This window comes from Canis aureus, chromosome 1, assembly GCF_053574225.1.
Source record: "Canis aureus isolate CA01 chromosome 1, VMU_Caureus_v.1.0, whole genome shotgun sequence".
NCBI classification, from domain to species: domain Eukaryota; kingdom Metazoa; phylum Chordata; class Mammalia; order Carnivora; family Canidae; genus Canis; species Canis aureus.
In genome coordinates this window covers 118,390,817-118,413,253 of record NC_135611.1, presented here as the reverse complement: position 1 = coordinate 118,413,253, position 22,437 = coordinate 118,390,817, and the positions used below count along the sequence as shown (strand labels likewise).

The 22,437-nt window shown below is 41.5% G+C and overlaps 2 protein-coding genes across 15 annotated transcripts in view; one reads left to right on the top strand and one right to left on the bottom strand.

Annotated features, from left to right (window-relative positions):
• The window catches only part of LOC144287985 (uncharacterized), a 69,019-nt gene extending 48,292 nt beyond the window's left edge, over nucleotides 1-20,727 (bottom strand). Inside the window, exon 1 of the mRNA XM_077855520.1 lies at nucleotides 20,042-20,727. Within this exon, the coding sequence (XP_077711646.1) occupies nucleotides 20,042-20,476 (435 nt within the window). The 5' untranslated portion in view covers nucleotides 20,477-20,727. The remainder of the gene's footprint in view (nucleotides 1-20,041) is intronic.
• LOC144287879 (uncharacterized) overlaps nucleotides 1-22,437 on the top strand; it is a 74,790-nt gene that overhangs the window by 44,505 nt on the left and 7,848 nt on the right. For 2 of the 14 annotated variants that reach the window (XM_077855332.1, XM_077855315.1), the window contains one exon: nucleotides 21,253-21,395. The exons of 1 other annotated variant lie outside the window; for it this stretch is intronic. In XM_077855332.1, coding sequence (XP_077711458.1) covers nucleotides 21,387-21,395 — 9 coding nt within the window. In that variant the 5' untranslated portion in view covers nucleotides 21,253-21,386. Of the gene's footprint in view, nucleotides 1-20,415; nucleotides 20,648-20,742; nucleotides 21,225-21,252; nucleotides 21,396-22,437 lie in introns of those variants that run through there. 11 more of the 14 variants (XM_077855374.1, XM_077855364.1, XM_077855343.1 and 8 more) reach the window with 11 other exon arrangements.

The window sequence follows — 22,437 nt, the reverse complement described above, 5'->3', positions numbered from 1 at the left end:
GTCCAATGAATGTTTCTTTTTCTTTCTTTCTTTCTTTTCTTTTCTTTTTTTTTTTTTTTTTAAGATTTTACTTATTCATGAGAGAAACAGAGAGAGAGAGACAGAGACACAGGTAGAGGGAGAAGCAGGCTCCACGTCGGGCTTCGATCCCGGGTCTCCAGGATCACACCCTGGGCTGAAAGCGGCACTAAACCACTGAGCCACCAGGGCTGCCCTCTTTTTTTTCTTTTTAAAGATTTTATTTATTTGTTTGACAGAGAGAGACAGAGCTCAAGCAGGGGGAGCAGGAGATGGAGAAGTGTCCCTCTTAGGACACTCCCCACTCAGTGGGGAGCCTAATGTGGGACTCAATCCCAGGACCCTAGGATCATGACCTGAGCTGAAGGCACTCAACCAACCAAGCCACCCAGGTGCCCCCCAATGAATCTTTCATGTGCAGTTGAAAAGAATGTGTATTTAGTTTTTGTATGACATGTCCTAATATGTCTGTTAAATCCTTCTGTTTCAGTGTGTCACTTAAAGCCACTGTTTCCTTGTTGATTTTCTGTTTGGATGATTTACCTATTGCTGTAAGTGGGGTGTTAAAGTCCCCTATAATTATTATATTACTATTGATTAATTTCTTTATGTTTGTCAGTAATTGTTGTACGTATCTGGCTTCTCCCATGTTGGGTGGATATTTACAGTTGGTGTATTTTCTTGTTGGATTGTCCCCTTTATTGTTATAATGTCTGTGTCTTGTTAGTTTTTGTTTTAAAGTATTTTGTCCGGTATAAGTATTGCTACCTCAGCTTTCTTATGCAGGTGTTCTTTTTTTTTTTTTAATTTTTATTTATTTATGATAGTCACACAGAGAGAGAGAGAGAGGCAGAGACACAGGCAGAGGGAGAAGCAGGCTCCATGCACCGGGAGCCCGACGTGGGACTCGATCCCGGGTCTCCAGGATCGCGCCCTGGGCCAAAGGCAGGCGCTAAACCGCAGCGCCACCCAGGGATCCCATGCAGGTGTTCTTCCATATAGATGGATCTTGTTCTGTCACTCTGAGTCTTTTGGAGTATTTAGTCCATTTACAGTCAAACTAGGTTTTGATAGATATGTATTTATTGCTATTTTGATACTTGTTTTGTGGTTGTTGTTATAGATATTCTCTGATCCTTCTCTTGCTTACATTCTTTGTTACTTTCTTTAGTGATACTCTTGGATTCCCTTCTGTTTATTCTTTATATATTACTGGTTTTTGTTTTGTGGTTACCATTAAGTTTGTACAGAACATATGCATACAGCAGTCACTTAAGGTTGAACCCATTCTTTATTCCACCCCTTCTCATGTTTTAGGTACATGGTGTCATATTTTACATCCTTGTATTTTCTTTTTTTTTTTTTAAGATTTTATTTATTCATGAGAGACACAGAGAGAGACAGAGAGAGGCAGAGACACAGGCAGAGGCAGAAGCAGGCTCCATGCAGGGAGCCTGATGTGGGACCCAATCCCCGGGTCTCCAGGATCATGCCCTTGGGCTAAAGGTGGCGCAAAACCGCTGAGCCACCCAGGGATCCCCTTTCCTTTTCTTTTCTTTTCTTTTTCTTTCTTCTTTCTTTCTTTCTCTCTCTCTTTTTTCTTTCTTTCGCAGTTTTATACCTTTATTTGACAATCAGAGATTAGTTCTCATCCACATTAACAGTCTGTAGATTTTTGAAAGTGGTGACAGGTACGTAGGTAATCAGTGTGTAGAGCTTGTTTGGTGAATCTTCATCCTTGTGACGTTTTCTGGACAACCACACACGGATACGGTTGGAACATTCCTTATTCCTTTGGCCCAGACAGCTTTGTTGAGCCTGGTGTCAATGCGCACATCTGGAGTTCCCATCTCCTTCAGGGCAAATTTCCGGATCTCTTTGAGTGCCCGAGGGGCACGCTTCTTGAAACCCACTCCATGGATACGTTTGTGAATGCTGATGGTGTATTCTCTGGTCACTACCTCGTTGATGGCAGAACGGCCCTTCTTCTCACCACCCTTCTTTGCGGGAGCCATTATGCCAGGCCCTAGTTGGAAAGGAGTCAGCTACTAGTTCTTCAAATAAAATTTCTGTCCACTTTTTTCTTTCTCCGAGAATCATGTTTTTACATTTGATGGAATCATTGAGTTTCATATATCTATTATTGTTTTGTGTAATTCTTTTTTCTCTCTTTTGTTCAGCTTGATTATTTTCCATTACTCTGTCTTCTAGGTCATTAATTCATTCCTCTACTTCTTCCAAATTGCTATTTGTTGCATCAAGCATGTTTCTGACCTTGCTTGCTGCATTCTTCATCTGTTTATTTCTTCTTTATCTATGTTAAGGGTCTCATTTATGTCTTCCGCTCTTTTCTCAAGACTGGAAGTGATAGTCCCTATGATCATTGCTTTCAATATTCCATCAAACATGTTACTTTTTTTTTTGCTTAGATCTCTGGTTGTGGCCTTGTCTTGTTCTTATATTTGAGACACATTCTTCTGTCTTCTCATTTTGTCTCTCTGTGCCTGTTTCTCTGTGTTAGGAAAGTCATCTACATTTCCTGTTACTGAAGTAATAGCCTTATGAAGGATAGGTCCTGTAAAAAAAAAAAAAAAAAAAAGGATAGGTCCTGTAGTGCCCTGCCATGTAGTGTCCTTTGTTCCTCAGGGCCTGATGCTTCCAGAAGTGTCTCTAGTGTGTTCTGTGTGTGAACTGTTTTGTCCTGGTCACTTTATACTTCAGGCCAGTCATCTGAAGAGGCTCTCTGCCTGTTGTGGGCAGTATTTGGTCCTGGAGTTAATATGTCATGTTTTAACGAGGTTTGCTCTGTTCTGTTTGTGAAATGAGACACTTGCTACTGCTGACAGAATCAAAGCTCTGCAAAACTCCTAGGTTGGAAAACAAGGCATTGGCAGGTGTTTAGGCCCATCTTCTGGGGAAGGAGGCCTGACATGCTGGGACTGAGTCAGGCATGACTGGAACAGGATCTTTCACTAGAGTAGGGGGTGAAGCTTGGCGTAAGCAAGTTAGGTAGCAAATGTAGGTATTGTGCTGGCTTCCACTTGTGGTTATATGTTTATGCCAAGAGATATGGGAGGGAAATGGTGCCTGCCAGTTCCTTTGCTCCTTGAGGGGCTTCTCTCAGAATGCTGCCTCTGTGGGACATGCTCTGAGATGAGCAAATATAACCTCCCCAATGTGTGCCCCAGGTGCTCTTTAGATCACTGTTTCTACACTTGTGTGTCCTGGGCTATTTGCTTGCCTTCTTTCCAAGAGTAGTGCGATGCTCAGTAGTTTCCCTGAGCCATGCCTAAACGATCTTTAGAACTCCAGACCTTAAGCTCTGCTGGTTGCCAGAACTCACAAAATTTGGTTCCTCTTGCTCTTCAAGCCAACTGCTATCAGGATTCATTTACCCCATGCACTCATATCTGTTAGTTTCTCACCCTTCTTTAGGACTGCAGCTTCTTTTCCATGAATGCATTTCACTCCCCCTGCAGTGGCCATGATCTGTTTCTCTCCCAAACCATGTCTCCCCACTTCCTACCTTCTTCAATGTGGCATCTTCTCTACCTTTAGTTGTGGAATTTGTTCTGCCAATCTTCAGGCCAATTTCTGGAGTATTTAGGATGCTTTGATAGTGATCTAGTATTTGTGGGAGAGGTGAGCTTGGGGTCCTCCTACTCCACCACCATCTTCTCATTCTTTATCAATAATTACTTTAAATGTAAATGGCAAAAAAAAATGTAAATAAAAAAAAATGTAAATAGCCTAAATACTCCAATCAAAAGACACAGGGTGGCGGAATGGATTAAAAAGCAAGACCCACTTATATGCTCCCTAGAAGAGACTTACCTCATACTTACACATACAGACTGAAAGTAAAGGGATGGAAAACATTTACTATGCACATGGAAGCAAGATATGCTGGGTTAGTAATGCTTTTACAAAATAGACTTTAAAACAAAGACTATTACAAGAGACAGAAGAGGGCATTACATAATAAGGGGATCAATCCAATAAGAATGTAAATATCCACATACCCAACACAGAAGCACCTAAATACATAAATATTAACACACATAGAAATTAATGGTAATGCAATAATAATACAGGACTTTAACATCTCACATCAAAGGATAAATCATCCAGGCAGAAAATCAGTGAAGAAATAATATCTTTTAATGGCACATTAGACCAGATAGACATAAGGTATATACAGAACATCCCATTAAAAACCAACAGAGTATGATATGGAACACTCTTCAGAATAGGTCACACATTAGACCACAAAACAAGCTGCAATAAGTTTAGAAAGACTGAAATCATACCATGCATTTTTTTCTGATCAGAATAGCATGAACCTAGAAATAGACCACAAGGAAAAAAAGCTAGAAAAAAACAAAACACAAACATGGAAACTAAACAACACAATATCAACCAATGGGTCAAAGAAATAATCAAAGAAGATAAACTACATGGAGACAAAACATAATGGTCTCAAGTCTTTCGGACAAAGTGAAAGTTCTGAGAGGGAATTATAAAGCAATGCACGCCCACCTCAAGAAACAAGATAAAGCTCAAATGAATAATCTAAACTTAAACATAAAGAAACTAGAAAAGAAGAAAAAAGCCCAAGGTGAGTAGAAAAAAGGAAATAAAGATCAGAGCAGAAATAAATGACATAAAGAAAAAAAAATCACTGAAACCCCAAAGCTGGTTCTTTGAACAAGATAAACAAAATTGATTAAGCCAGACTTATCAAGAAAAAAAAGAGAAAGAGCCCAAATAAATATAATCAGATATGAGAGTAAAGTTACAATTCACACCATAGAAATTCAAAGAATTGTAAGAGAATACTGTGAAAGTATATGCCAACAAATTGGATAACCTTCAAGAAATAAATTCTTAGAAACATACAGTTTTCCCAAACTGAACCAGGTAGAAATAGAAAACCCAAACAGTCCAATGACAAGTAATAAAACTGAACTAGTAATAAAAAAATTACCAAAATGTAATAGTCCGGGACCAAAATGATTCACAGGTGAATTCTATCCAAACATTTAAGTAAGAGTTAATACCTGTTTTCCTCAAATGACTCCAAGAAATCTAAGAGGGAGCTCTTTCAAATATATTTTTTGAGGCCAGCATTATTCTGATACTAAAACCAAAGAGCACAAAGGAGAAAACTAAAAAAAAAAAAAAGAGAGAGAGAGAGAGAGAACAGGCCAGAGAGAGAGAGAGAGAGAGAACAGGCCAGAGAGAGAGAGAGAGAGAACAGGCCAGTATCTCTGATGAACATATATGTAAAAATCCTCAACAAAATATTAGAAAGATGCATACAACAATAAATTAAAAAGATGATTCACCATGATCAAGTGGGATTTATTTTGAGAATCCAAGGATGGTTTGGTATTTGCAAATCATTCAACGTGATATAGATAGATCAGCAAAGGATAAAATCACATGGTCTTCTCAATACATGCAGAAAAAGCATTTGCCAAAAGTCTACATTCATAATAAAATCTCTCAACAAAGTGGGGTTAGAGGGAACATATGTCAACATAATAAAGACTATATGCAAAAAACCTACAACTAACATCATACACAATGCTGGAAAAGTTGAGAGCTTTTCCTTTAAGATCAGGAAGACAAAGATGTCTCCTCTTTCCACTTTTATTCAACATATAGTGGAACTCCCAGCCACAGCAATTTGACAAGAAAAAAACAGCTACCTATATTGGTAAATAAATTAAACTGCTACGATTTGCAGATAACACTATAATGTACATTAAAAAGCCTGAAGAATCCACAAAAGACCTACTGGAACTAATAAATGAAGTCAGTAAAGTTGCAGGATACTTATTACCCAGAGATCAGTAGCATTTCTGTACACCAATAAAGAATTAGGAGAAAGAGAAATTAAGAAAATTATGCCATTTATAATTGCACTAAAATGAATACCTAGAAATAAACTCTTAACAAAACAGGTGTAAGGCCTGTACTCTGAAAACTATAAAACACTGATAAAAGAAATTGAGGATGACATATAGAAATGGAAAGATATTCCATACTCATGGATTGGAAGAATTAGTATTGTTAAGATATCCACATTACTTAAAGCAATCTACGGATTCAATGCAATCACTACCAAAATACCAAAAGCATTTTTCACAAAACAAGAAAAAAAAATACTAAAGTTTGTGTGAAACCAACAAGACCCCGAATCACCAAAACAATCTTGAGAAAGACGAACAAAACTGGAGGCATCACAATCTCCGATTTCAAGATAATACTACATAGCTGTAGTAATCAAAACAGTATGGTACTGGCACAAAAATAAACATACGGATGATGGAACACATGAATTGTGTGGTCAATTGAGCTATGACAAAGGAGGTGAGAAATAATAAAGATTAGAGCAGAACTCAACGAAATAGAGACCAGAAGAACAGATCAACAAATCTAGGAGGTGGTTCTTTGAAAGAATTAGTAAGACAGGTAAATCCTGAAAAAAAGACTCTAATAAAATCACAAATGAAAGAAGAGAGGTCACAACCAACATCAAGGAAATACAAATGATTTTAAGAATGTATTATGAGCAATTATATGCCAACAAATTAGGCAATCTGGAAGAAATGGTTGCATTTCTGGTAACCTACAAATTACCAAAACTGAAACAGGAATAGAAAACCTGAACAGATCAATACTAGCAAAGAAACTGAAGCAGTTATCAAAAACCTACCAAGAAACAAGAGTCCAGGGCCAGATGGCTTCCCAGGGGAAATTTAAAGAAATAATACCTATTCTACTGAAGCTACTTCAGAAGATAGAATTGGAAAGAAAACTTCCAAATTCGTTTTATAAGGTCAACATTACCTTGATCCCAAAACCAAAGACTCCATCAAAAAGAATTAAAGACCAGTATCCCTGATGAACTTAGATGTCAAAATACTCACCAAGATATTAACCAACAGGATACAACAGTACATTAAAAGGATTATTCACCGCGACCAAGTGGGATTTATCCCTGAGATGCAAGGGTGGTTCAACATTCATAAATCATGTGATAGATCACATTAATAAAAGAAAACACAAGAACCATATGATCCTCTCAATTGATGCAGAAAAAGCACCTGACAAAATGCAGTATCCTTTCTTGATTAAAACTCTTCAAATGTAGGGACAGAGGGAACATACCTCAGTATCATAAAAGCCATTTACAAAAGGACCATACTGAATATCATTCTCAATAGGGAAAAACTGAGAGCTTTTCCCCTATGGTCAGGAACACACCAGGAATGCTCACTCTTACTACTATTGTTCAACGTAGTGCTAGATGTCCTAGCCTCAGCAATCAAACAACAAAAAGATAAAAGGCATTCAAATTGGCAGAGAAGTCAAACTGCTTTTTGCAGATGACATTATACTGTATATGGAGAACCCAAAATACTCCACCTCAAAATTGCTAGAACTCATACGGAATTCAGCAATGTGGCAGGATACAAAATCAATGCACAGAAATCAGTTGCATTTCTATACACTAACCATGAGACTGAAACAAGAGAAATTAAGGAATTGATCCCATTTACAATTGCACCAAAACCATAAGATACCTAGGAATAAACCTAGCCAAAGAGGTAAAAGATCTGTACTTTAAAAACCACAGAACACTTAAATAAGAAATTGCGGAAGACATAAAGAAATTGGAAAAAAACAAAAAACAAAAAACAAAAAACAAAAAAACAAAAAAAAATTAGAAAACATTTCATGCTCATGGATTGGAAGAATACTGTGAAAATGTCTATGCTAACCAGAGCAATTTACACATTCAGTGCAATCCCTATCAACATACCATGGACTTCCTTCAGAGAGTTGAAACAAATAATCTTTAAGATTTGTATGGATCCAGAAAAGACGCTGAATAGCCAGAGCAATGTTGAAAAAGAAAACCAAAGCTGGGGGCATCAAAATGCCTGACTTTAAGCTATAATACAAAGCTGTGATCATCAAGACAGCATGGTACTGGCACAAAAACAGACACAAAAACAATGGAACAGAATATAACACAACCATAAAAAAGGAGACTGTGCTATCTGTATCAACATGGGTGGACCTGGAGGGTATTATGTTAGGTGAAATAAGACCAAAAAAGACAAATACGATATGACCTCATACAAGTGGAATGTAAAACAACAACAAATCAATAAACAAAAAGCAGAATATATAGGGAACAGAAACATAGGAAACGAACTAATGGTTGCCAGAAGGGAGGGATATGGGAGGTAGGGTAAAATGTATGAAGGGGAGTGGGAGATACAAGTTTCCAGCTTTGGACTGAATAAGTCATGGGAATAAAACACACAGCATAAGGAATATAGTCAATGGTAGTGGTGAACATAGAATGTATAAACTTGTTGAATCACTGCTTTGTACACCTGAAACTAATGTAACATAGTGCATCTACTATACTCAAATAGAAAAAAAAAAAACAACAAAGAAAGGTTCCATTAATGACTAAACAATGATTTTACAGGTGTAGTCTTATAGTTGAATGAAAATGCTGACATTCAGGATGTAATAGGGATGAATTATTTCAGAGTACAATACCAACAGAATAATTCACCGTAACCAAACTGGATTACTTAGTGTAAGAACCATGAAGTATTAGGACAACGAAGCTGAAGATTCAGTTGTGTTTCAGTGAGGAGATTACAGCAGATATTATAAAACATTACACAGACTACCCCAAGCAATAGAGTATGAATATGAATATGAAAATAGAACTGCTAAATGAGAGATTTTAAAATTAAACTTAGGGACGCCCAGGTGGCTCAGTGGTTTAGCGCCGCCTTCGGCCCAGGGCCTGATCTTGGAGACCCGGGATCGAGTCCCACATTGGGCTCCCTGCATGGAGCCTGCTTCTCCCTCTGCCTGTGTCTCTGCCTCTCTCTATGTCTCTCTCATGAATAAATAAATAAAATCTTTAAAAAAAATTAAATTAAACTTAAAAAAAGTTTAGGGGGCAGCCCAGGTGGCCCAGTGGTTTAGTGCCACCTTCAGCCCAGGGCGTGACCCTGGAGACCCGGGATCGAGTCCCATGTCAGGGCACCCTGCATGGAGCCTGCTTCTCCCTCTGCCTGTGTCTCTGCCTCTCTCTGTGTCTCTGCCTCTCTCTGTGTCTCTCATGAATAAATAAATAAAATCTTAAAAAAAAGTTTAGTTTTAGATAATGCAATTGCCTTCTTTTTAAATGAAGATTAAATGAATACTTCAAATTATTATATGATGCTCAAATAGAAGTATATAAAAATCAATACTTTTCATTTATCTCAGCATTAAAAAATATGAAAATATATTCAAAATACGTATTTTCTTTTCTTTTTTTATTTTTATTTTTTATTTATTTATGATAGTCACAGAGAGAAAGAGAGAGAGAGAGGCAGAGACACAGGCAGAGGGAGAAGCAGGCTCCATGCACCGGGAGCCTGACGTGGGACTCGATCCCGGGTCTCCAGGATCGCGCCCTGGGCCAAAGGCAGGCGCCAAACTGCTGCGCCACCCAGGGATCCCCCAAAATACGTATTTTCTAAGTCCATTTTCAATGTCCACTGAAACCCTGAATAATGAAGACAATATTAAATACATCAATACTGAAAATAAAAATAATTCTTAAAGCACTGATAGAGTCCATAATACTCACGGACACACTTTGTCCCTGGATCTGACCCACTGGTAGGGACTCCAGTGTTTAACAACAAATCTGTAACACCACTGCAGTTCTAATCAGCTCTCAGAATATTTCTAAGTGCTTACATTTTAAATTATCTGTAGAATAATTAGACTAATAAATGTAAATTGGCAACATAAAAATTATTTAAAGAATTGCTAGGAGTTAAGATGACCAGCAATTGGGTAACCCTGGGCTTGCCTCCTCCCTTGAACACAACTAGATAAATATAAAATTATTTTGAACACCGAGGAAATTCATCTGAGGACAGAGAAAAATCAAAATGAGCAATTAGAGCCGAAAAAAAGAAACCCTGTCACACTGTGGAAAGTAGGAAAAGGTGGAGAGTGATTTGGGGGAAAGAAGAGCTGTGGGTGCAGTGATGGGGAGGGGACTCTGATCACAAACAGAGGAGAGGGGGAGGGAGAGGAGGGGAGAGAGGAACAGAAGTGCCTTTGGGGAATTACACAAGAAAAGTTCTTCTCCAAAATTCCTGACTGAAAAGGAGAGATGTGGAATACTGCCAGTTTTTATAAACAATGGAAAGCAGAGTTTGAAGTTTCAGAAGTCCCCTGACATCAGTGGTGCTCCAGTGGGGAACAAGGGCAGAGACCTAGAAGCAGAGATAGTGGTCTAAGGATCCTTTGGGTTGCACTGGAAGAGGCAGCTGCGCAGCCTGGAGTGCATTTGGGAGAGGAGTGCCTGACCTTGCCCAGGCTAAGGGACCAAGCAGGTCCTAGTGAGCAGCCCCTTTCTCTACCATAGGGACAGGGTGCTAGTGGAGAGCAGTCAGCCTTGATCTAGGCTTGCAGCTGGACTATGCCAGAAACTGCACCAGCACGCAGCTAATTTCTGGGACAAACCAGGCAAAGGGCTGCAGCACAGCGAGACCTCCTCCCAGAGGATTGACGTGGTTGCTTGCCTGCATGTATCTCTAATATCTGGAGTTTTGGAACACAACTGTGGGCCTGAAATTAAAAAATGAGGGCAGTTGCACAGGGAAAAACAGTTCCCCTCCTTGGTGTGCATTTGGGAGTGGCAGCAGGGGCTCTCTGGGGACACTGCCTGAGGGCGGTAAGCTTTGGAACGGGCTTTCTCCTGTGCTTTGCCACAAGTTTCAAACACAAATCAGTCATCCCATCGCTTTTCTGGGATAAACCAGCAAATGGCAAAAGCATGTCACCCTCCCCTGGAAGAACATCCTGGGTCTGTACCTCAAGAGTCCCTAATATTTGTAATTTTGAAACCCAGCTGGTTGTCTGAGATAAAACAAAGGAAGGCTATGAAGTGGGCTTTTTGGATATAGACAGGGTGAGGGCAGAGATCTGAGGGAAACCATAACAGGGGAAGAGTAATTGTTTACACTTTTGTGGGGGTTTCTTGAAGAGTGGCCTTGTAAGCTTTCCACTCTAGGGACAAAAGAGCAGGGCCCTGCCAATGCCTACCCCGCCCCCATGGCAGCTAAACAGCGCCCCCTAGTGGAGAATGGAGCCAATTATACCAAGCCCCTACAGAAGCAGTTCCAGGAGGGCAAGCCCACCTGACAATCTGCAAAGCAGGCCCCTCTCCCAGAAGACCAACACAGACCCCTTGCAAGCACCAAATCTACTGATCAGAGAGTGCTATAAGCATCAGCTCTATGGGAAATAGGATCTAACTTTCTCTTCAGTCTTTTAAAAATTTATTATGATTTTTCTTCTTAAATTCTTAATTTATCTTTAAAAAAATATTTGTAAATATATTTTTTATTCTCCCTCTATATTTTTTCTTTAATCTGGACAAAATGCCAAGACAGAGGAATTCTCCCCTCAAAAAAGAACAAGAAGAAACCACAGCCAGGGATTTGCTTAAAACAGATATAAGTAACATATCTGAACAAAAAATCAGAATAACAGTCATAAGAATACTAGCTGGGCTTGAAAAAAAAAAATAGAAGACTCCAATGAAACCCTTGCTGCAGAGATAAGAGAACTAAAATATAGTCAAAATAAATAAATAAATAAATAATAAAATATAGTCAAGCCAAAATTAAAAATGCTATAACCGAGATCCAATCCTGACTAGAGGTAATCACAACAAGGGTGCAAGCTGGAGAGAAATGAATAAGTGATACAGAAGATAAAATTATGGAAAATCGGGATCCCTGGGTGGCGCAGCGGTTTGGCGCCTGCCTTTGGCCCAGGGCGTGATCCCGGAGACCCGGGATCGAATCCCACATTGGGCTCCCGGTGCATGGAGCCTGCTTCTCCCTCTGCCTGTGTCTCTGCCTCCCTCTCTCTCTCTCTCTCTGTAACTATCATAAATAAATTAAAAAATTAAAAAATAAATAAATAAATAAATAAAATCTTTAAAAAAAAATTATGGAAAATCATGAATCTGAAAAGAAAAGGGAAAGAAAGCTATTAGATCATGAATATTGGGAAGCCTGGGTGGCTCAGCAGTTGAGCATCTGCCTTTGGCTCAAGGCATGATCCTGGAGTCCCAGGATGAAGTCTCATAATCGGGCTCCCTGCATGGAGCCTGCTTCTCCCTTTGCCTGTGTCTCTGCCTATCTCTCTCTGTCTCTCCCATGAATAAATAAATAAAATCTTTAAAAAAAAGATCATGAATATTTACTTAGGGAATTCAGCAATTCTATAAAGATATGTAATATTCATATTATAGGAGTAGGGGAGAGAGGGGGGAAAAAGGGACAGAAGGTATATTTGAACAAATTATGGCTGAGAACTTCCCTAATTCAGAGAAGGAAACAGACATTAAGTCCAAAAGGCATAGAGAACTTCCCTCAAAATCAACAAAAACATGTCAACACCAGGACATCATAGTGGAAGTTGCAAAATGCAAAGTGAGAATTCTAAAAGCACCTAAGGACAAAAGATCCTTAACCTACAAGGGTAGACACATAAGGTTAGCAGCAGACCTGGCCACAGAGACTTGGAAGGTCAGAAGGGAATGGCAACATATATTCAATGTTCTAACTGGGAAAAATATGCAGCCAAGAATACTTTATCCAGCAAGACTGTCATTCAGAATAGAAGGAGAGATAAAGAGACCAAGACAAGTAAAAACTAAAAGAGTTTGTGAACACTAACCGAGCCTTGCAAGAAATATTAAAGGGGACTCTGTGAGTGGGGAAGAAAGAAGACCAAAAGCAACAAAGACTAGAAAGAAACAGAGAACATCACCAGAAACACCAACTTTACAGGTAACAATGACAGTAAATTAATATATTTCAATAATCACTGAATATAAATGGACCAAATGCTCCAATCAAAAGACACAGAGTATCAGAATGGATAAAAAACAAAATTCATCTATATATATATTTCCTGCAAGAGACTCATTTGAGACCCAAAGAGACCTGCAGATTGAAATTGAGGGGGTGGAGAACCATTTATCATGCCAATGGATGTCAAAAGAAAGCTGGAGTAGCCATACTTATATCAGACAAACTAGATTTTAAGCCAAAGTCTGCATTATATCATGATTAAGGATTCTATCAAGAAGATCTAACAATTATAAATATTTATGCCTCCAACTTGGAAGCACCCAAATACATGAATTGATTTTTTTTAAAGATTTAATTCATGAGAGACACACAGAGAGATAGAGACATAGGCAGAGAGAGAAGCAGCCTCCCTGTGGGGAGCCTGATGTGGGACTCGATCCTAGGACCTGGGGATCACCGGGTCCAGACCAGAGCCAAAGGCAGACACTCAACCACTGAGCCACCCAGGCATCCTATATGAATTAATAATAAACATAAATTCATTGATAATAACACAATAATAGTAGGGGGCTTTAAACCCCCACTACAGCAATAGACAGATTACCTAAGCATAAAATCAATAAGGAAACAATTTCATTGAATGACACACTGGACCAGATGAACATAACAGATTTACTCAGAAAATTTCATCCTAAAGCAGCAGAATACACAGTGTTTTCAAGTGCACATAGGACATTCTCCAGAACAGATCACATACTAGGTCACAAATTAGTCCTCAACAAATACAAGGTCAGACCATGAATATTTTCAGAACACAACGCTATGAAATTTGAAGTCATCCACAAAAAAAACTTGGGAAGACTACAAAAATATGGAGGTTAAAGAAAATCCTACCAAATAATGAATGGATTAATCAAGAAATTAAAGAAGAAATTATAAAGTACATGGAAACAAATGAAAATGAAAGTATGACCGTCCAAAACCTTTGGGATGCAGCAAAGGCAGTCCTAAGAGGGAAGTGTATAGCAACACAGGCATACCTCAAGAAGCAAGAAAAATCTCAAATAAATAACCTAACTTAACCTAAAGGAGCTAACAGAACAGCAGGTAAAGCCTAAAGTCAGCAGGAAAAGGGAAATAATAAAAATTAGAGCTTACATAAATGATACTGAAATAAAAAACCCCTGTAGAATAGATCAATGAAACCAAGAGCTGGTTCTTTGAAAAAATTAATAAAACTGATAAACCCCTATCCAGACTCATCAAAAAGAAATGGGAGAGGACCCAAATAAATAAAATCACAAATGAAGGAAGAGCTACTTGAGACCTAAAGACCTGTTTGAGAAGGTGGCAATGGAGCAAGGATCTGGATGACAAGAAAGAACAGCAGTGAAGTCATGAGGATGAAACTCCAGGCAGGAGGCTTGTTTAAAGGCTTGAAGGGGCATAAGCTTGGCTTATGAGAAGCAGAGAAGGCAGACCATTGAGTTCACATTTGTGTCTTTGTAAGCAAGGACAAGAATGGAAGGAGGCAGAGTCATACTAGGTCTGGAAGCCAACATAGAGTCTGGGTTATATTCTTTGGGAGATCAGAAGTCATTAAAAGACATTGTGAAATGAAATCCCATTTATGTAGTTTAAAAATCATCTGATTTGTGTATAGAGTGGACTGTATGGATGCAAGGGTGAAAGCATGGAGACCAGTTCAGCAGCCACAGCAGTGTTTCAGGTGAGAATTTGATATGAATAAACGAAGGCTGATATCCTATCACTTCAAGGCAGAAAACAACCCTGTCTGCTAGAATGGATGTGTTGAGAGGATAAGGGAGGACAACAGAAGAATAAAGAAGAAAAAGAATTTAAAAATCTGGATGTTCAGCTTTAGCGAATAGCTGGGTGGGGATTCTATTTATTAAATATTAAGAGCGTGAAAGACAGTGAATAAGGAGATAATCAAGACCTCTGGGTGGGCCTCAAGAAATATGTGGAGTTTGAGTTGAGAATGAGCAACTAAAATGGGCTAGGGAAATAAAAATCCAGGTATATGGACTGAGGGTTCTGGGGAGAGGCAAGGTTGGAGTACAGATAAAGACCTAGGAGTCATTTTTAAAAGAGGCTTTATAGAAATAGCCTGGGAAGATGGCAGAGGAGGGGGATCCTAAGCTCACCCTATCCCACAGATATACCTATATAACAGTCATACAAGAGTAACCCAGAAAACAAACTGAAAACTAGCATAACAAGCTCTATGATTAATTGTAGAGAGAAGGCTACATTGCAAAAGACAGGAAGGGTAGAGATGCCATCACAGGAGGAACACCACAAACAGGGAGAAGGGAAAGGAATAGACCCTCCACCAGGCACCCCAGACAGGGGGACCTGCCCTAGGAGGATATAAGATTTGGCTGTGAAAACCAGTGGGGCTTAATGCAAGTTTTTTACAACCAGTGGTGCTTACCTTCAGGTACTTAAAAAATCAGCAGGCTTGGCTCTGTGAGAGGCCAGGCCAGAAGAAACAGTCCTGCCTTTAAGAATCGGCATAACAGGGGGATCCCTGGGTGGTGCAGCGGTTTAGTGCCTGCCTTTGGCCCAGGGTGCAATCCTGGAGACCCGGGATCGAATCCCACGTCAGGCTCCCGGTGCATGGAGCCTGCTTCTCCCTCTGCCTGTGTCTCTGCCTCTCTCTCTCTCTGTGTGACTATCATAAATAAATAAAAATTAAAAAAAAAAAAAAAGAATCGGCATAACAAACAACTCAGAGAGGGAGCATTGAAGCAGCAGTTGGAAAAGTGCCTGGGGCATATATACAGATTTATTTACTAATCTCAGAATATGCGCTGGAAGGGCAGGGATCTTTATGAGAATTCAACAAAAGACCTAATGGGCACTACTTTTCTCCTTGCCACCAGCCTAGATGCAGATACCCCAGACACCTGTGGGAACTAGTGAGAACAGTCACCACCTTGCTTGCTAAAACACCATGCCCTCAGTGCTCTCCTGCAAACACGCCCCATCTAACCAGCCCCACTCGCAAGGAGTCCCTCCAAAGTAACTCTGGTCAAGTCTCCTCCTGCAAGGAGACCTGTTAATACCTTGCTAACACCATGTGCCATATCCCTACCTTCACTTGTGGATCTGGTCCATCCATTTCACTCTACTGGGCTTCTCTGGGCAGGAGTCCCTCCAAAGTAATGCCTGACCCATCTCATTCTCCAAGCAGCACTGACAGTGGCCAGCACCACTCCAAAGTGACTCTTGCCCTGAGGAGAGAAGATAACCACATACTACTCGATTGCAGCCTAGCAGTAGTAGGCTGAGGGCAAACATCTGATCTGACTGCCAGCACTGTCCACCAACAAAAACTTCACAGGGGGTATCACAAAGAGAGAGCCCTGAAGTTTGGGGTCACTGCAACCTCAACAGACAGATTAGGGCCAGACCCTGGGTCTGACTTCAGGTCCCACTCAGAGTATAATGCAGGGACAGCACCATATAGTTCCATGTGATCCTAGTTCTGGCAGACAGGTTGAGAGCAGGCCCAACTACAAGTCCAAGGCAGCCCCCAGACTGGCCCCATAGAGCATAGGACCAAATCCTACCACAGCAAAGAGAGCCATTCCAGATGACTGGACTGAAGGCAAATGTGGCTCAACCACATTAGAGTGTGTGCAACGCATAGAAGACACCCTGAAGGGACGCCTAGGTGGCTCAGCGGTTTAGTACTTGCCTTAGGCCCAGGGTGTGATCCTGGAGTTCTGGGATCGAATCCCACATCAGGCTCCCTGCATGGAGCCTGCTTCTCCCTTTGCCTGTGTCTCTGCCTCTCTTTCTCTGTATCTCTATGAATAAATAAATAAAATCTTAAAAAAAAAAAAAAAGAGGTAGAGAAAGGGAAACCCCATGAAGTTACTGGCTGGTTTTTCAGCAGAAATGTTGCAGGCCAGAAGAGAGTGCATGATATATTCAAAGTGCTGAAAGGAAAAAGTCTGAAACCAAAAGACTATTGTTCAAACCAGAAAGACATATAAAGAGTTCCCAGACAAACCACAAGCCAGCTTTAATAGAAATGTTAAAGGGAATTCTTTGAATAGAAAGGAGAGGCCATAATCAGGAGTAAAAAAAATTATGAAAGGAAAAAATTTACACATATGTACAAACATAATAAAACTAGAAGATAAAACCACTTATAAACCACTAATAAGAGATGCCTGGGTGGCTCAGTGGTTGAGCATCTGCCTTTGGATCAGGGTGTGATCCCAGGGCCCTGGGACTGAGTCCCACATGGGGCTCCCTGCAGGGAGCCTGCTTCTTCCTCAGCCTAGGTCTCTGCCTAGGCTGTATCTCTCATGAATAAGTTAAATAAAATCTTTTTAAAAAATTGTAAAAACCACTTATAAAACCAGTATGAAGGTTAAGTACAAAAGCAGTAAAGTCAATTATATCTATAAAAATCAGTTAAGGGGGATCCCTGGGTGGCGCAGCGGTTTGGCGCCTGCCTTTGGCCCAGGGCGTGATCCTGGAGACCCGGGATCGAATCCCACATCAGGCTCCCGGTGCATGGAGCCTGCTTCTCCCTCTGCCTGTGTCTCTGCCTCTCTCTCTCTCTCTCTCTCTCTCTGTGACTATCATAAATAAAAAAAAAAAAATCAGTTAAGGGATTCACAAAATAAAACATGTAACGTATGTTATCATATACAGAAAATGTTGCGGGGGGGTGGGTAAAAATCTAGTGCTCTTAGAATGGGTTCAAATTTAAGCGATCATCAGTCTAATATATACCGTTATGTGCATAGGATGTTATATGCAAACCTAAAAGTAACTACAAATCAAAAGCCTATAATAGATATGTAAAAAATAAAGAGAAAGGAATCCCAGAATATCTTAAAGAAAGCCATCAAACCACAAGGGAAGAGAGCAAGAGAAGAAATAAGGAACACAGAATTACAAAAACAACCCTAAAACAAGTAACAAAATGCCAATAAGTAATACCATTCAATAATTACTCTGAATGTACATGGATTAAATGTTCCAATCAAAAGACACTGGGTAACTGAATGGATAAAAAAAGCAAGACTCATTTATATGCTGTCTATAGGTGACTCACTTCAGTCCTAAAGACAAATGCAGATTGAAAGGGATGGAAAAACACTGACCATGTAAATGGAAGCAAAAAGAAAGCAGGAGTAGCAATATTTCTATCAGATAAAATAGACTTTAAAACAAAGGCTGTATCAAGAGATGAAGAAGGACATGCTACGTATTGATAAAGGGAACAATCCAACAAGAAGATATAACAATTGTAAATATTTACACACCCAACATAAGACCACTGAAGTACATAATGCAACTACTAACAGACGTAAAGGAATAAATTGATAGTAGGATGCCTGGGTGGCTCAGCCGTCAAGAATCTGCCATTGGCCCAGGGTGTGATCCTGGAGTCCCAGGATTGAGTCCCGCATCCGGCTCCCTGCATGGAGCCTGCCTCTCTCTCTGTCTCTCATGAATAAACAAACAAAACCTTAAAAAAAAAAAAAAAAGGAATAAAAGTAGGGGACTTTACTACCACACTTTGAATGACATATTGGACTGGATGGACCTAAACAAATATATTCAGAACATTCCATCCAAAAAACAGTGGAATATATGATCTTTACAAGTCCCATGGAACATTCTCCAAAACAGATCACACGTTAGGCCACAAAATAAGTCTCAGTACATTCAAAAGGACTGAAATCATATCATACATCTTTTCTGACCACAAAAGTATGAAACTAGTAATCAACCACAAAAAACCCCCCTGGAATTTTTGGTATGTACATGGAGGTTAAGTAACATGCTACTAAACAATGAATGAGTCAATCAAAAAATCAAAGAGTAAATTAAAAAATTCATGGAGACAAATGAAAACAAAAACACAATAGTCTCAAATCTTTGGAACACAGCAAAAGTTGTTCTAAGAGGGAAGATTAAATAATATAGGCATATCTCAAAACACAAGAAAAATCTCAAATAATCTAATCTTACATCTAAAGTAGAACTAGAAAAAGAACAAGCAAAGCCCAAAGCCAGTAGAAGGAAAGAAATAATAAAGATTAGAACATAAATAAATGAAAAATACCACTGAGCCACCGGGGCTGCCCTAATGTCCTAGTCTCTACACTCCTTTAAAATCTTGCATTTTTCTTATAGCTTGCATTTTAACATCAAAAAGGCCTTTGCTCTAAAAGAACAGTGACCAAAAGATATGCAATTCTCAGAGAAGGAATTATCAAAGCCAAAAGACACATGGAAAGATTCTCAATCTTATTTAACCACAAAAGAACTGCAAATTTAAGCCACACTGAGCCACGATTTCACATTTAGCAGATTGGCAAAATTTGAAAATGTCACAAAATCAAGTAATAACTGGCAACCAAAATAACTATGAACTCGGCATCCCGGGTGGCTCAGCGGTTGAGCGCCTGCCTTCAGCCCAGGGCGTGACCCCGGAGTCCCAGGATCGAGTCCCAGGTCGGACTCCCTGCATGGAGCCTGCTTCTCCCTCTGCCTGTGTCTCTGCCTCTTTCTCTCTGTGTCTCTCATGAATAAATAAATAAAATCTTAAAAAACAACAACTATAAACTATGGTACGAGGGCAAATTGGCACAATTTTCGACAACAATTTGTCATTGCACAATGAAGGCGTGGATGGGAATACGCTTTGCATTTGCAGACTACTCTTGCTCCAGGAGTTCAATACCACGGCCGCGAGAGATTTGCCAAGGTGGAAGCACTGTCTAGTGGATCTTAACGCACCTAAGCACTTGACATATACAAGAAAATTCACATAGTATAATTCCAAAATAAGCAAAATTAAAATGAAATGATTAATTATATGTAAAATTAAATTAAAAAAAAAAAGTAAAGGAGACAACCCCAATATACACCTGCAGCAGGCCGCTTTGGTCTCCGTCCAAGTACGTCCAGGGCGCGTCTGGGTGGGGCTTGGGGGAGGGGCGCGAGGACGCGCTTCTGGGGACCGAAGTGGGGCAGGCCCCGCGGGTTACGGGGGCAGGTAAAGCCTTTTCCCTTAAAGCACTTACCTGAGGCCGCCACTGCTGAGACCTGTACACCAGACGGCGGCAGTCAACAGCCGTGACGCGGCCGCACGAATGTCCAGGGAGTGTCGTTTGTCCGCTGACAACTGTTGCCATGACAGCCAGGACACAGGGCGTTTTAGGGACCACAGTCCCGGGCAGGCGGGCGTCAAACGCCCAAGGCCCCCAAGAGCTGCCGAGGAGCGGCCCAGGGCGCAGCACCGAGACCTTCGGCGGGAGCACGCCCACCCGGGGACTGCCCACGGCCCCGCAGGAGGGCGTACGCGCCAGCTGACCCGCGACCCGGAAGGTCTTCGCGGCCGCATCACTTTCTGGGAAGTGTAGTTTCGTGCCCTGGGCGCCCCTGTACCTAAGAAGCAAGCGTAGGCCGGCCCTGCCGTCCTCTTGACGCTCGGCGTGCGCGTCCTCGTGAAGGCGCATGCGCCTTTCTCTCCCGTCGCCCAAAGCGCGCGCGAACGCGCAGCCTTCTGGGAAGTGTGGTTTTACGGGGCGACGTGCGAGGCGCAGGTAACTGGTCGCGGAGACGGAGGGAGCTGGGAAATGTCGCTCCGGTGCGGGCTCCGACCTCCGTCCGCCTCGCGGTAATCTCAGGCAGGCGGCGGAATTCCCCCCGGGTAGCGCCGTCCTCCCGACGGCGGCGGGCGCGGTCCTCTCTCTCCGCGGTCTCGCGTGTCAAGTACGCGGAGGGGCGGGCTCGGGATCCCCGGGGCCCGGGCTTCAGGGCCAGGGAGGGCCCGCCGGGGACTGAGGCAAGTGTGGGTCCCGGCAGGGCCTTGGCTCCCTGGGCCCGTCCGCCCGGTAAAAGGGGTGTCGCTTTGCGGCGTGCGCACCCAAAGAGAACCCGGTCCGCGGTGGTTCTTGGGCGATCCAGTCTCGAGCGCGACGCTCTTGCCTTGGTGCAGCCTTCCACAGACTGGCCCAGTACCGCCGAGTGTGTGTTCCCATCGTTTAGGAAAGGAACGCGGCGTCTGTGAATGTCTGTCATGCGTAGTTGCGAAGACCGGACGAGCTCGTAACGTTATTACTGCTGTTTTGTGAGTCTGTCTCAAAAAAAAAAAAAAAAAAAAAAGAAAAAAAGAATGTCGTAGTCGGTTTCACACGCCGCTGGCACCTGGTGAACGTGCGGCGGTGAATGTGCTGGTTCCGGGGGAGAATGCAGCCCTAGCAGGTGATTCCCGGTGTGCTTTTCCTTGCAGATGTGTCCCAGCGCTGCAAGATAAGCCTCATTTCTTTTCATGGCTCCTTTTTGTGTGTGTTCTTGATCTGCCTTCTCAGGACACTACTCTTCTTTAAGACAAGAGCCTGGGAAGGAGGACTGTGTTGACAAGTCATGTTCCAGGTAAGTCGTCGGTGTCCCCCCCGGATCTTCCCGAAACACCTTAGCAGGACTCTTGAATGTTTGCTTTGCGTCTCTTGCTGGTTCCTATGCATTTAGGGACCGAATGGATGATTCCTCTCACTGTAGCAAAGAATGCAGCCCCCAGAAGAGCTCCAAAGTGCTGTCTCCTCTCATTGCTCCTGTCTTCTACCATTTTTCTGCTCCAAGTCTCTGTAGAAGTTTGAGCAAAATTGTTGTTTTTATTACAATTCAAAAATTCAGGTTTGGAATTTTGGGTTATTTGCTTTCTGGTTGTCAAAGCGGCATTTTGTGGTCTCAGTCAGTGGTAGATCAATCCTTTCAGTTGTTCAAGTCACGAGCTATTTGGAGTCCTCTTCGATTCTTTCCTTTCTCTTATGACTTACATTCAGACACTCTAGTTGGATCTAACATACAGGATATACACAGAATCCGACCAACGGTTACACCGTCACAGCCACCACCACTGTCACCATCCTGTCGTTCCTCAGCTTAAAATTCTTCCTTTGGGCAGCCCAGGTGGCTCAGCGGTTTAGCACCGCCTTCCGCCCAGGGCCTGATCCTGGAGACCTGGAATCGAGTCCCACATCGGGCTCCCTGCATGGAGCCTGCTTGCTTCTCCCTCTGCTTGTGTCTCTGCCCCTGTCTCTCTCTCTGTGTCTCTCATGAATAAATAAATAAATAAATAAAATCTTTAAAAAAATAAATAAAATAAAATTCTTCCTTTGCTCTAACTCAGACGTTAGAGTTCTACAGTGACTTAAGCTTTGTGCAATTAGGATTTTACCTCTCTGATCTCATCTTCCATGTCCCCTTGTTCCCTGTGAGCTCTAGCCACTGGCTACTGCTTCCAGGCCTTGGAAATTGCTGTACCCTCTGCTTGGAACAGTCTTCCCCCAGATCGGTACAAGCTTGCATTCTTTCCTCCTTCACATCTTTGCTCTGTGGTTACTTTCTCAGTAAAGCTTCCCTGCAGTCAACTTTTTCTAACAATCCCTTCTCTTCCTCACTACTTTGTTGTTTT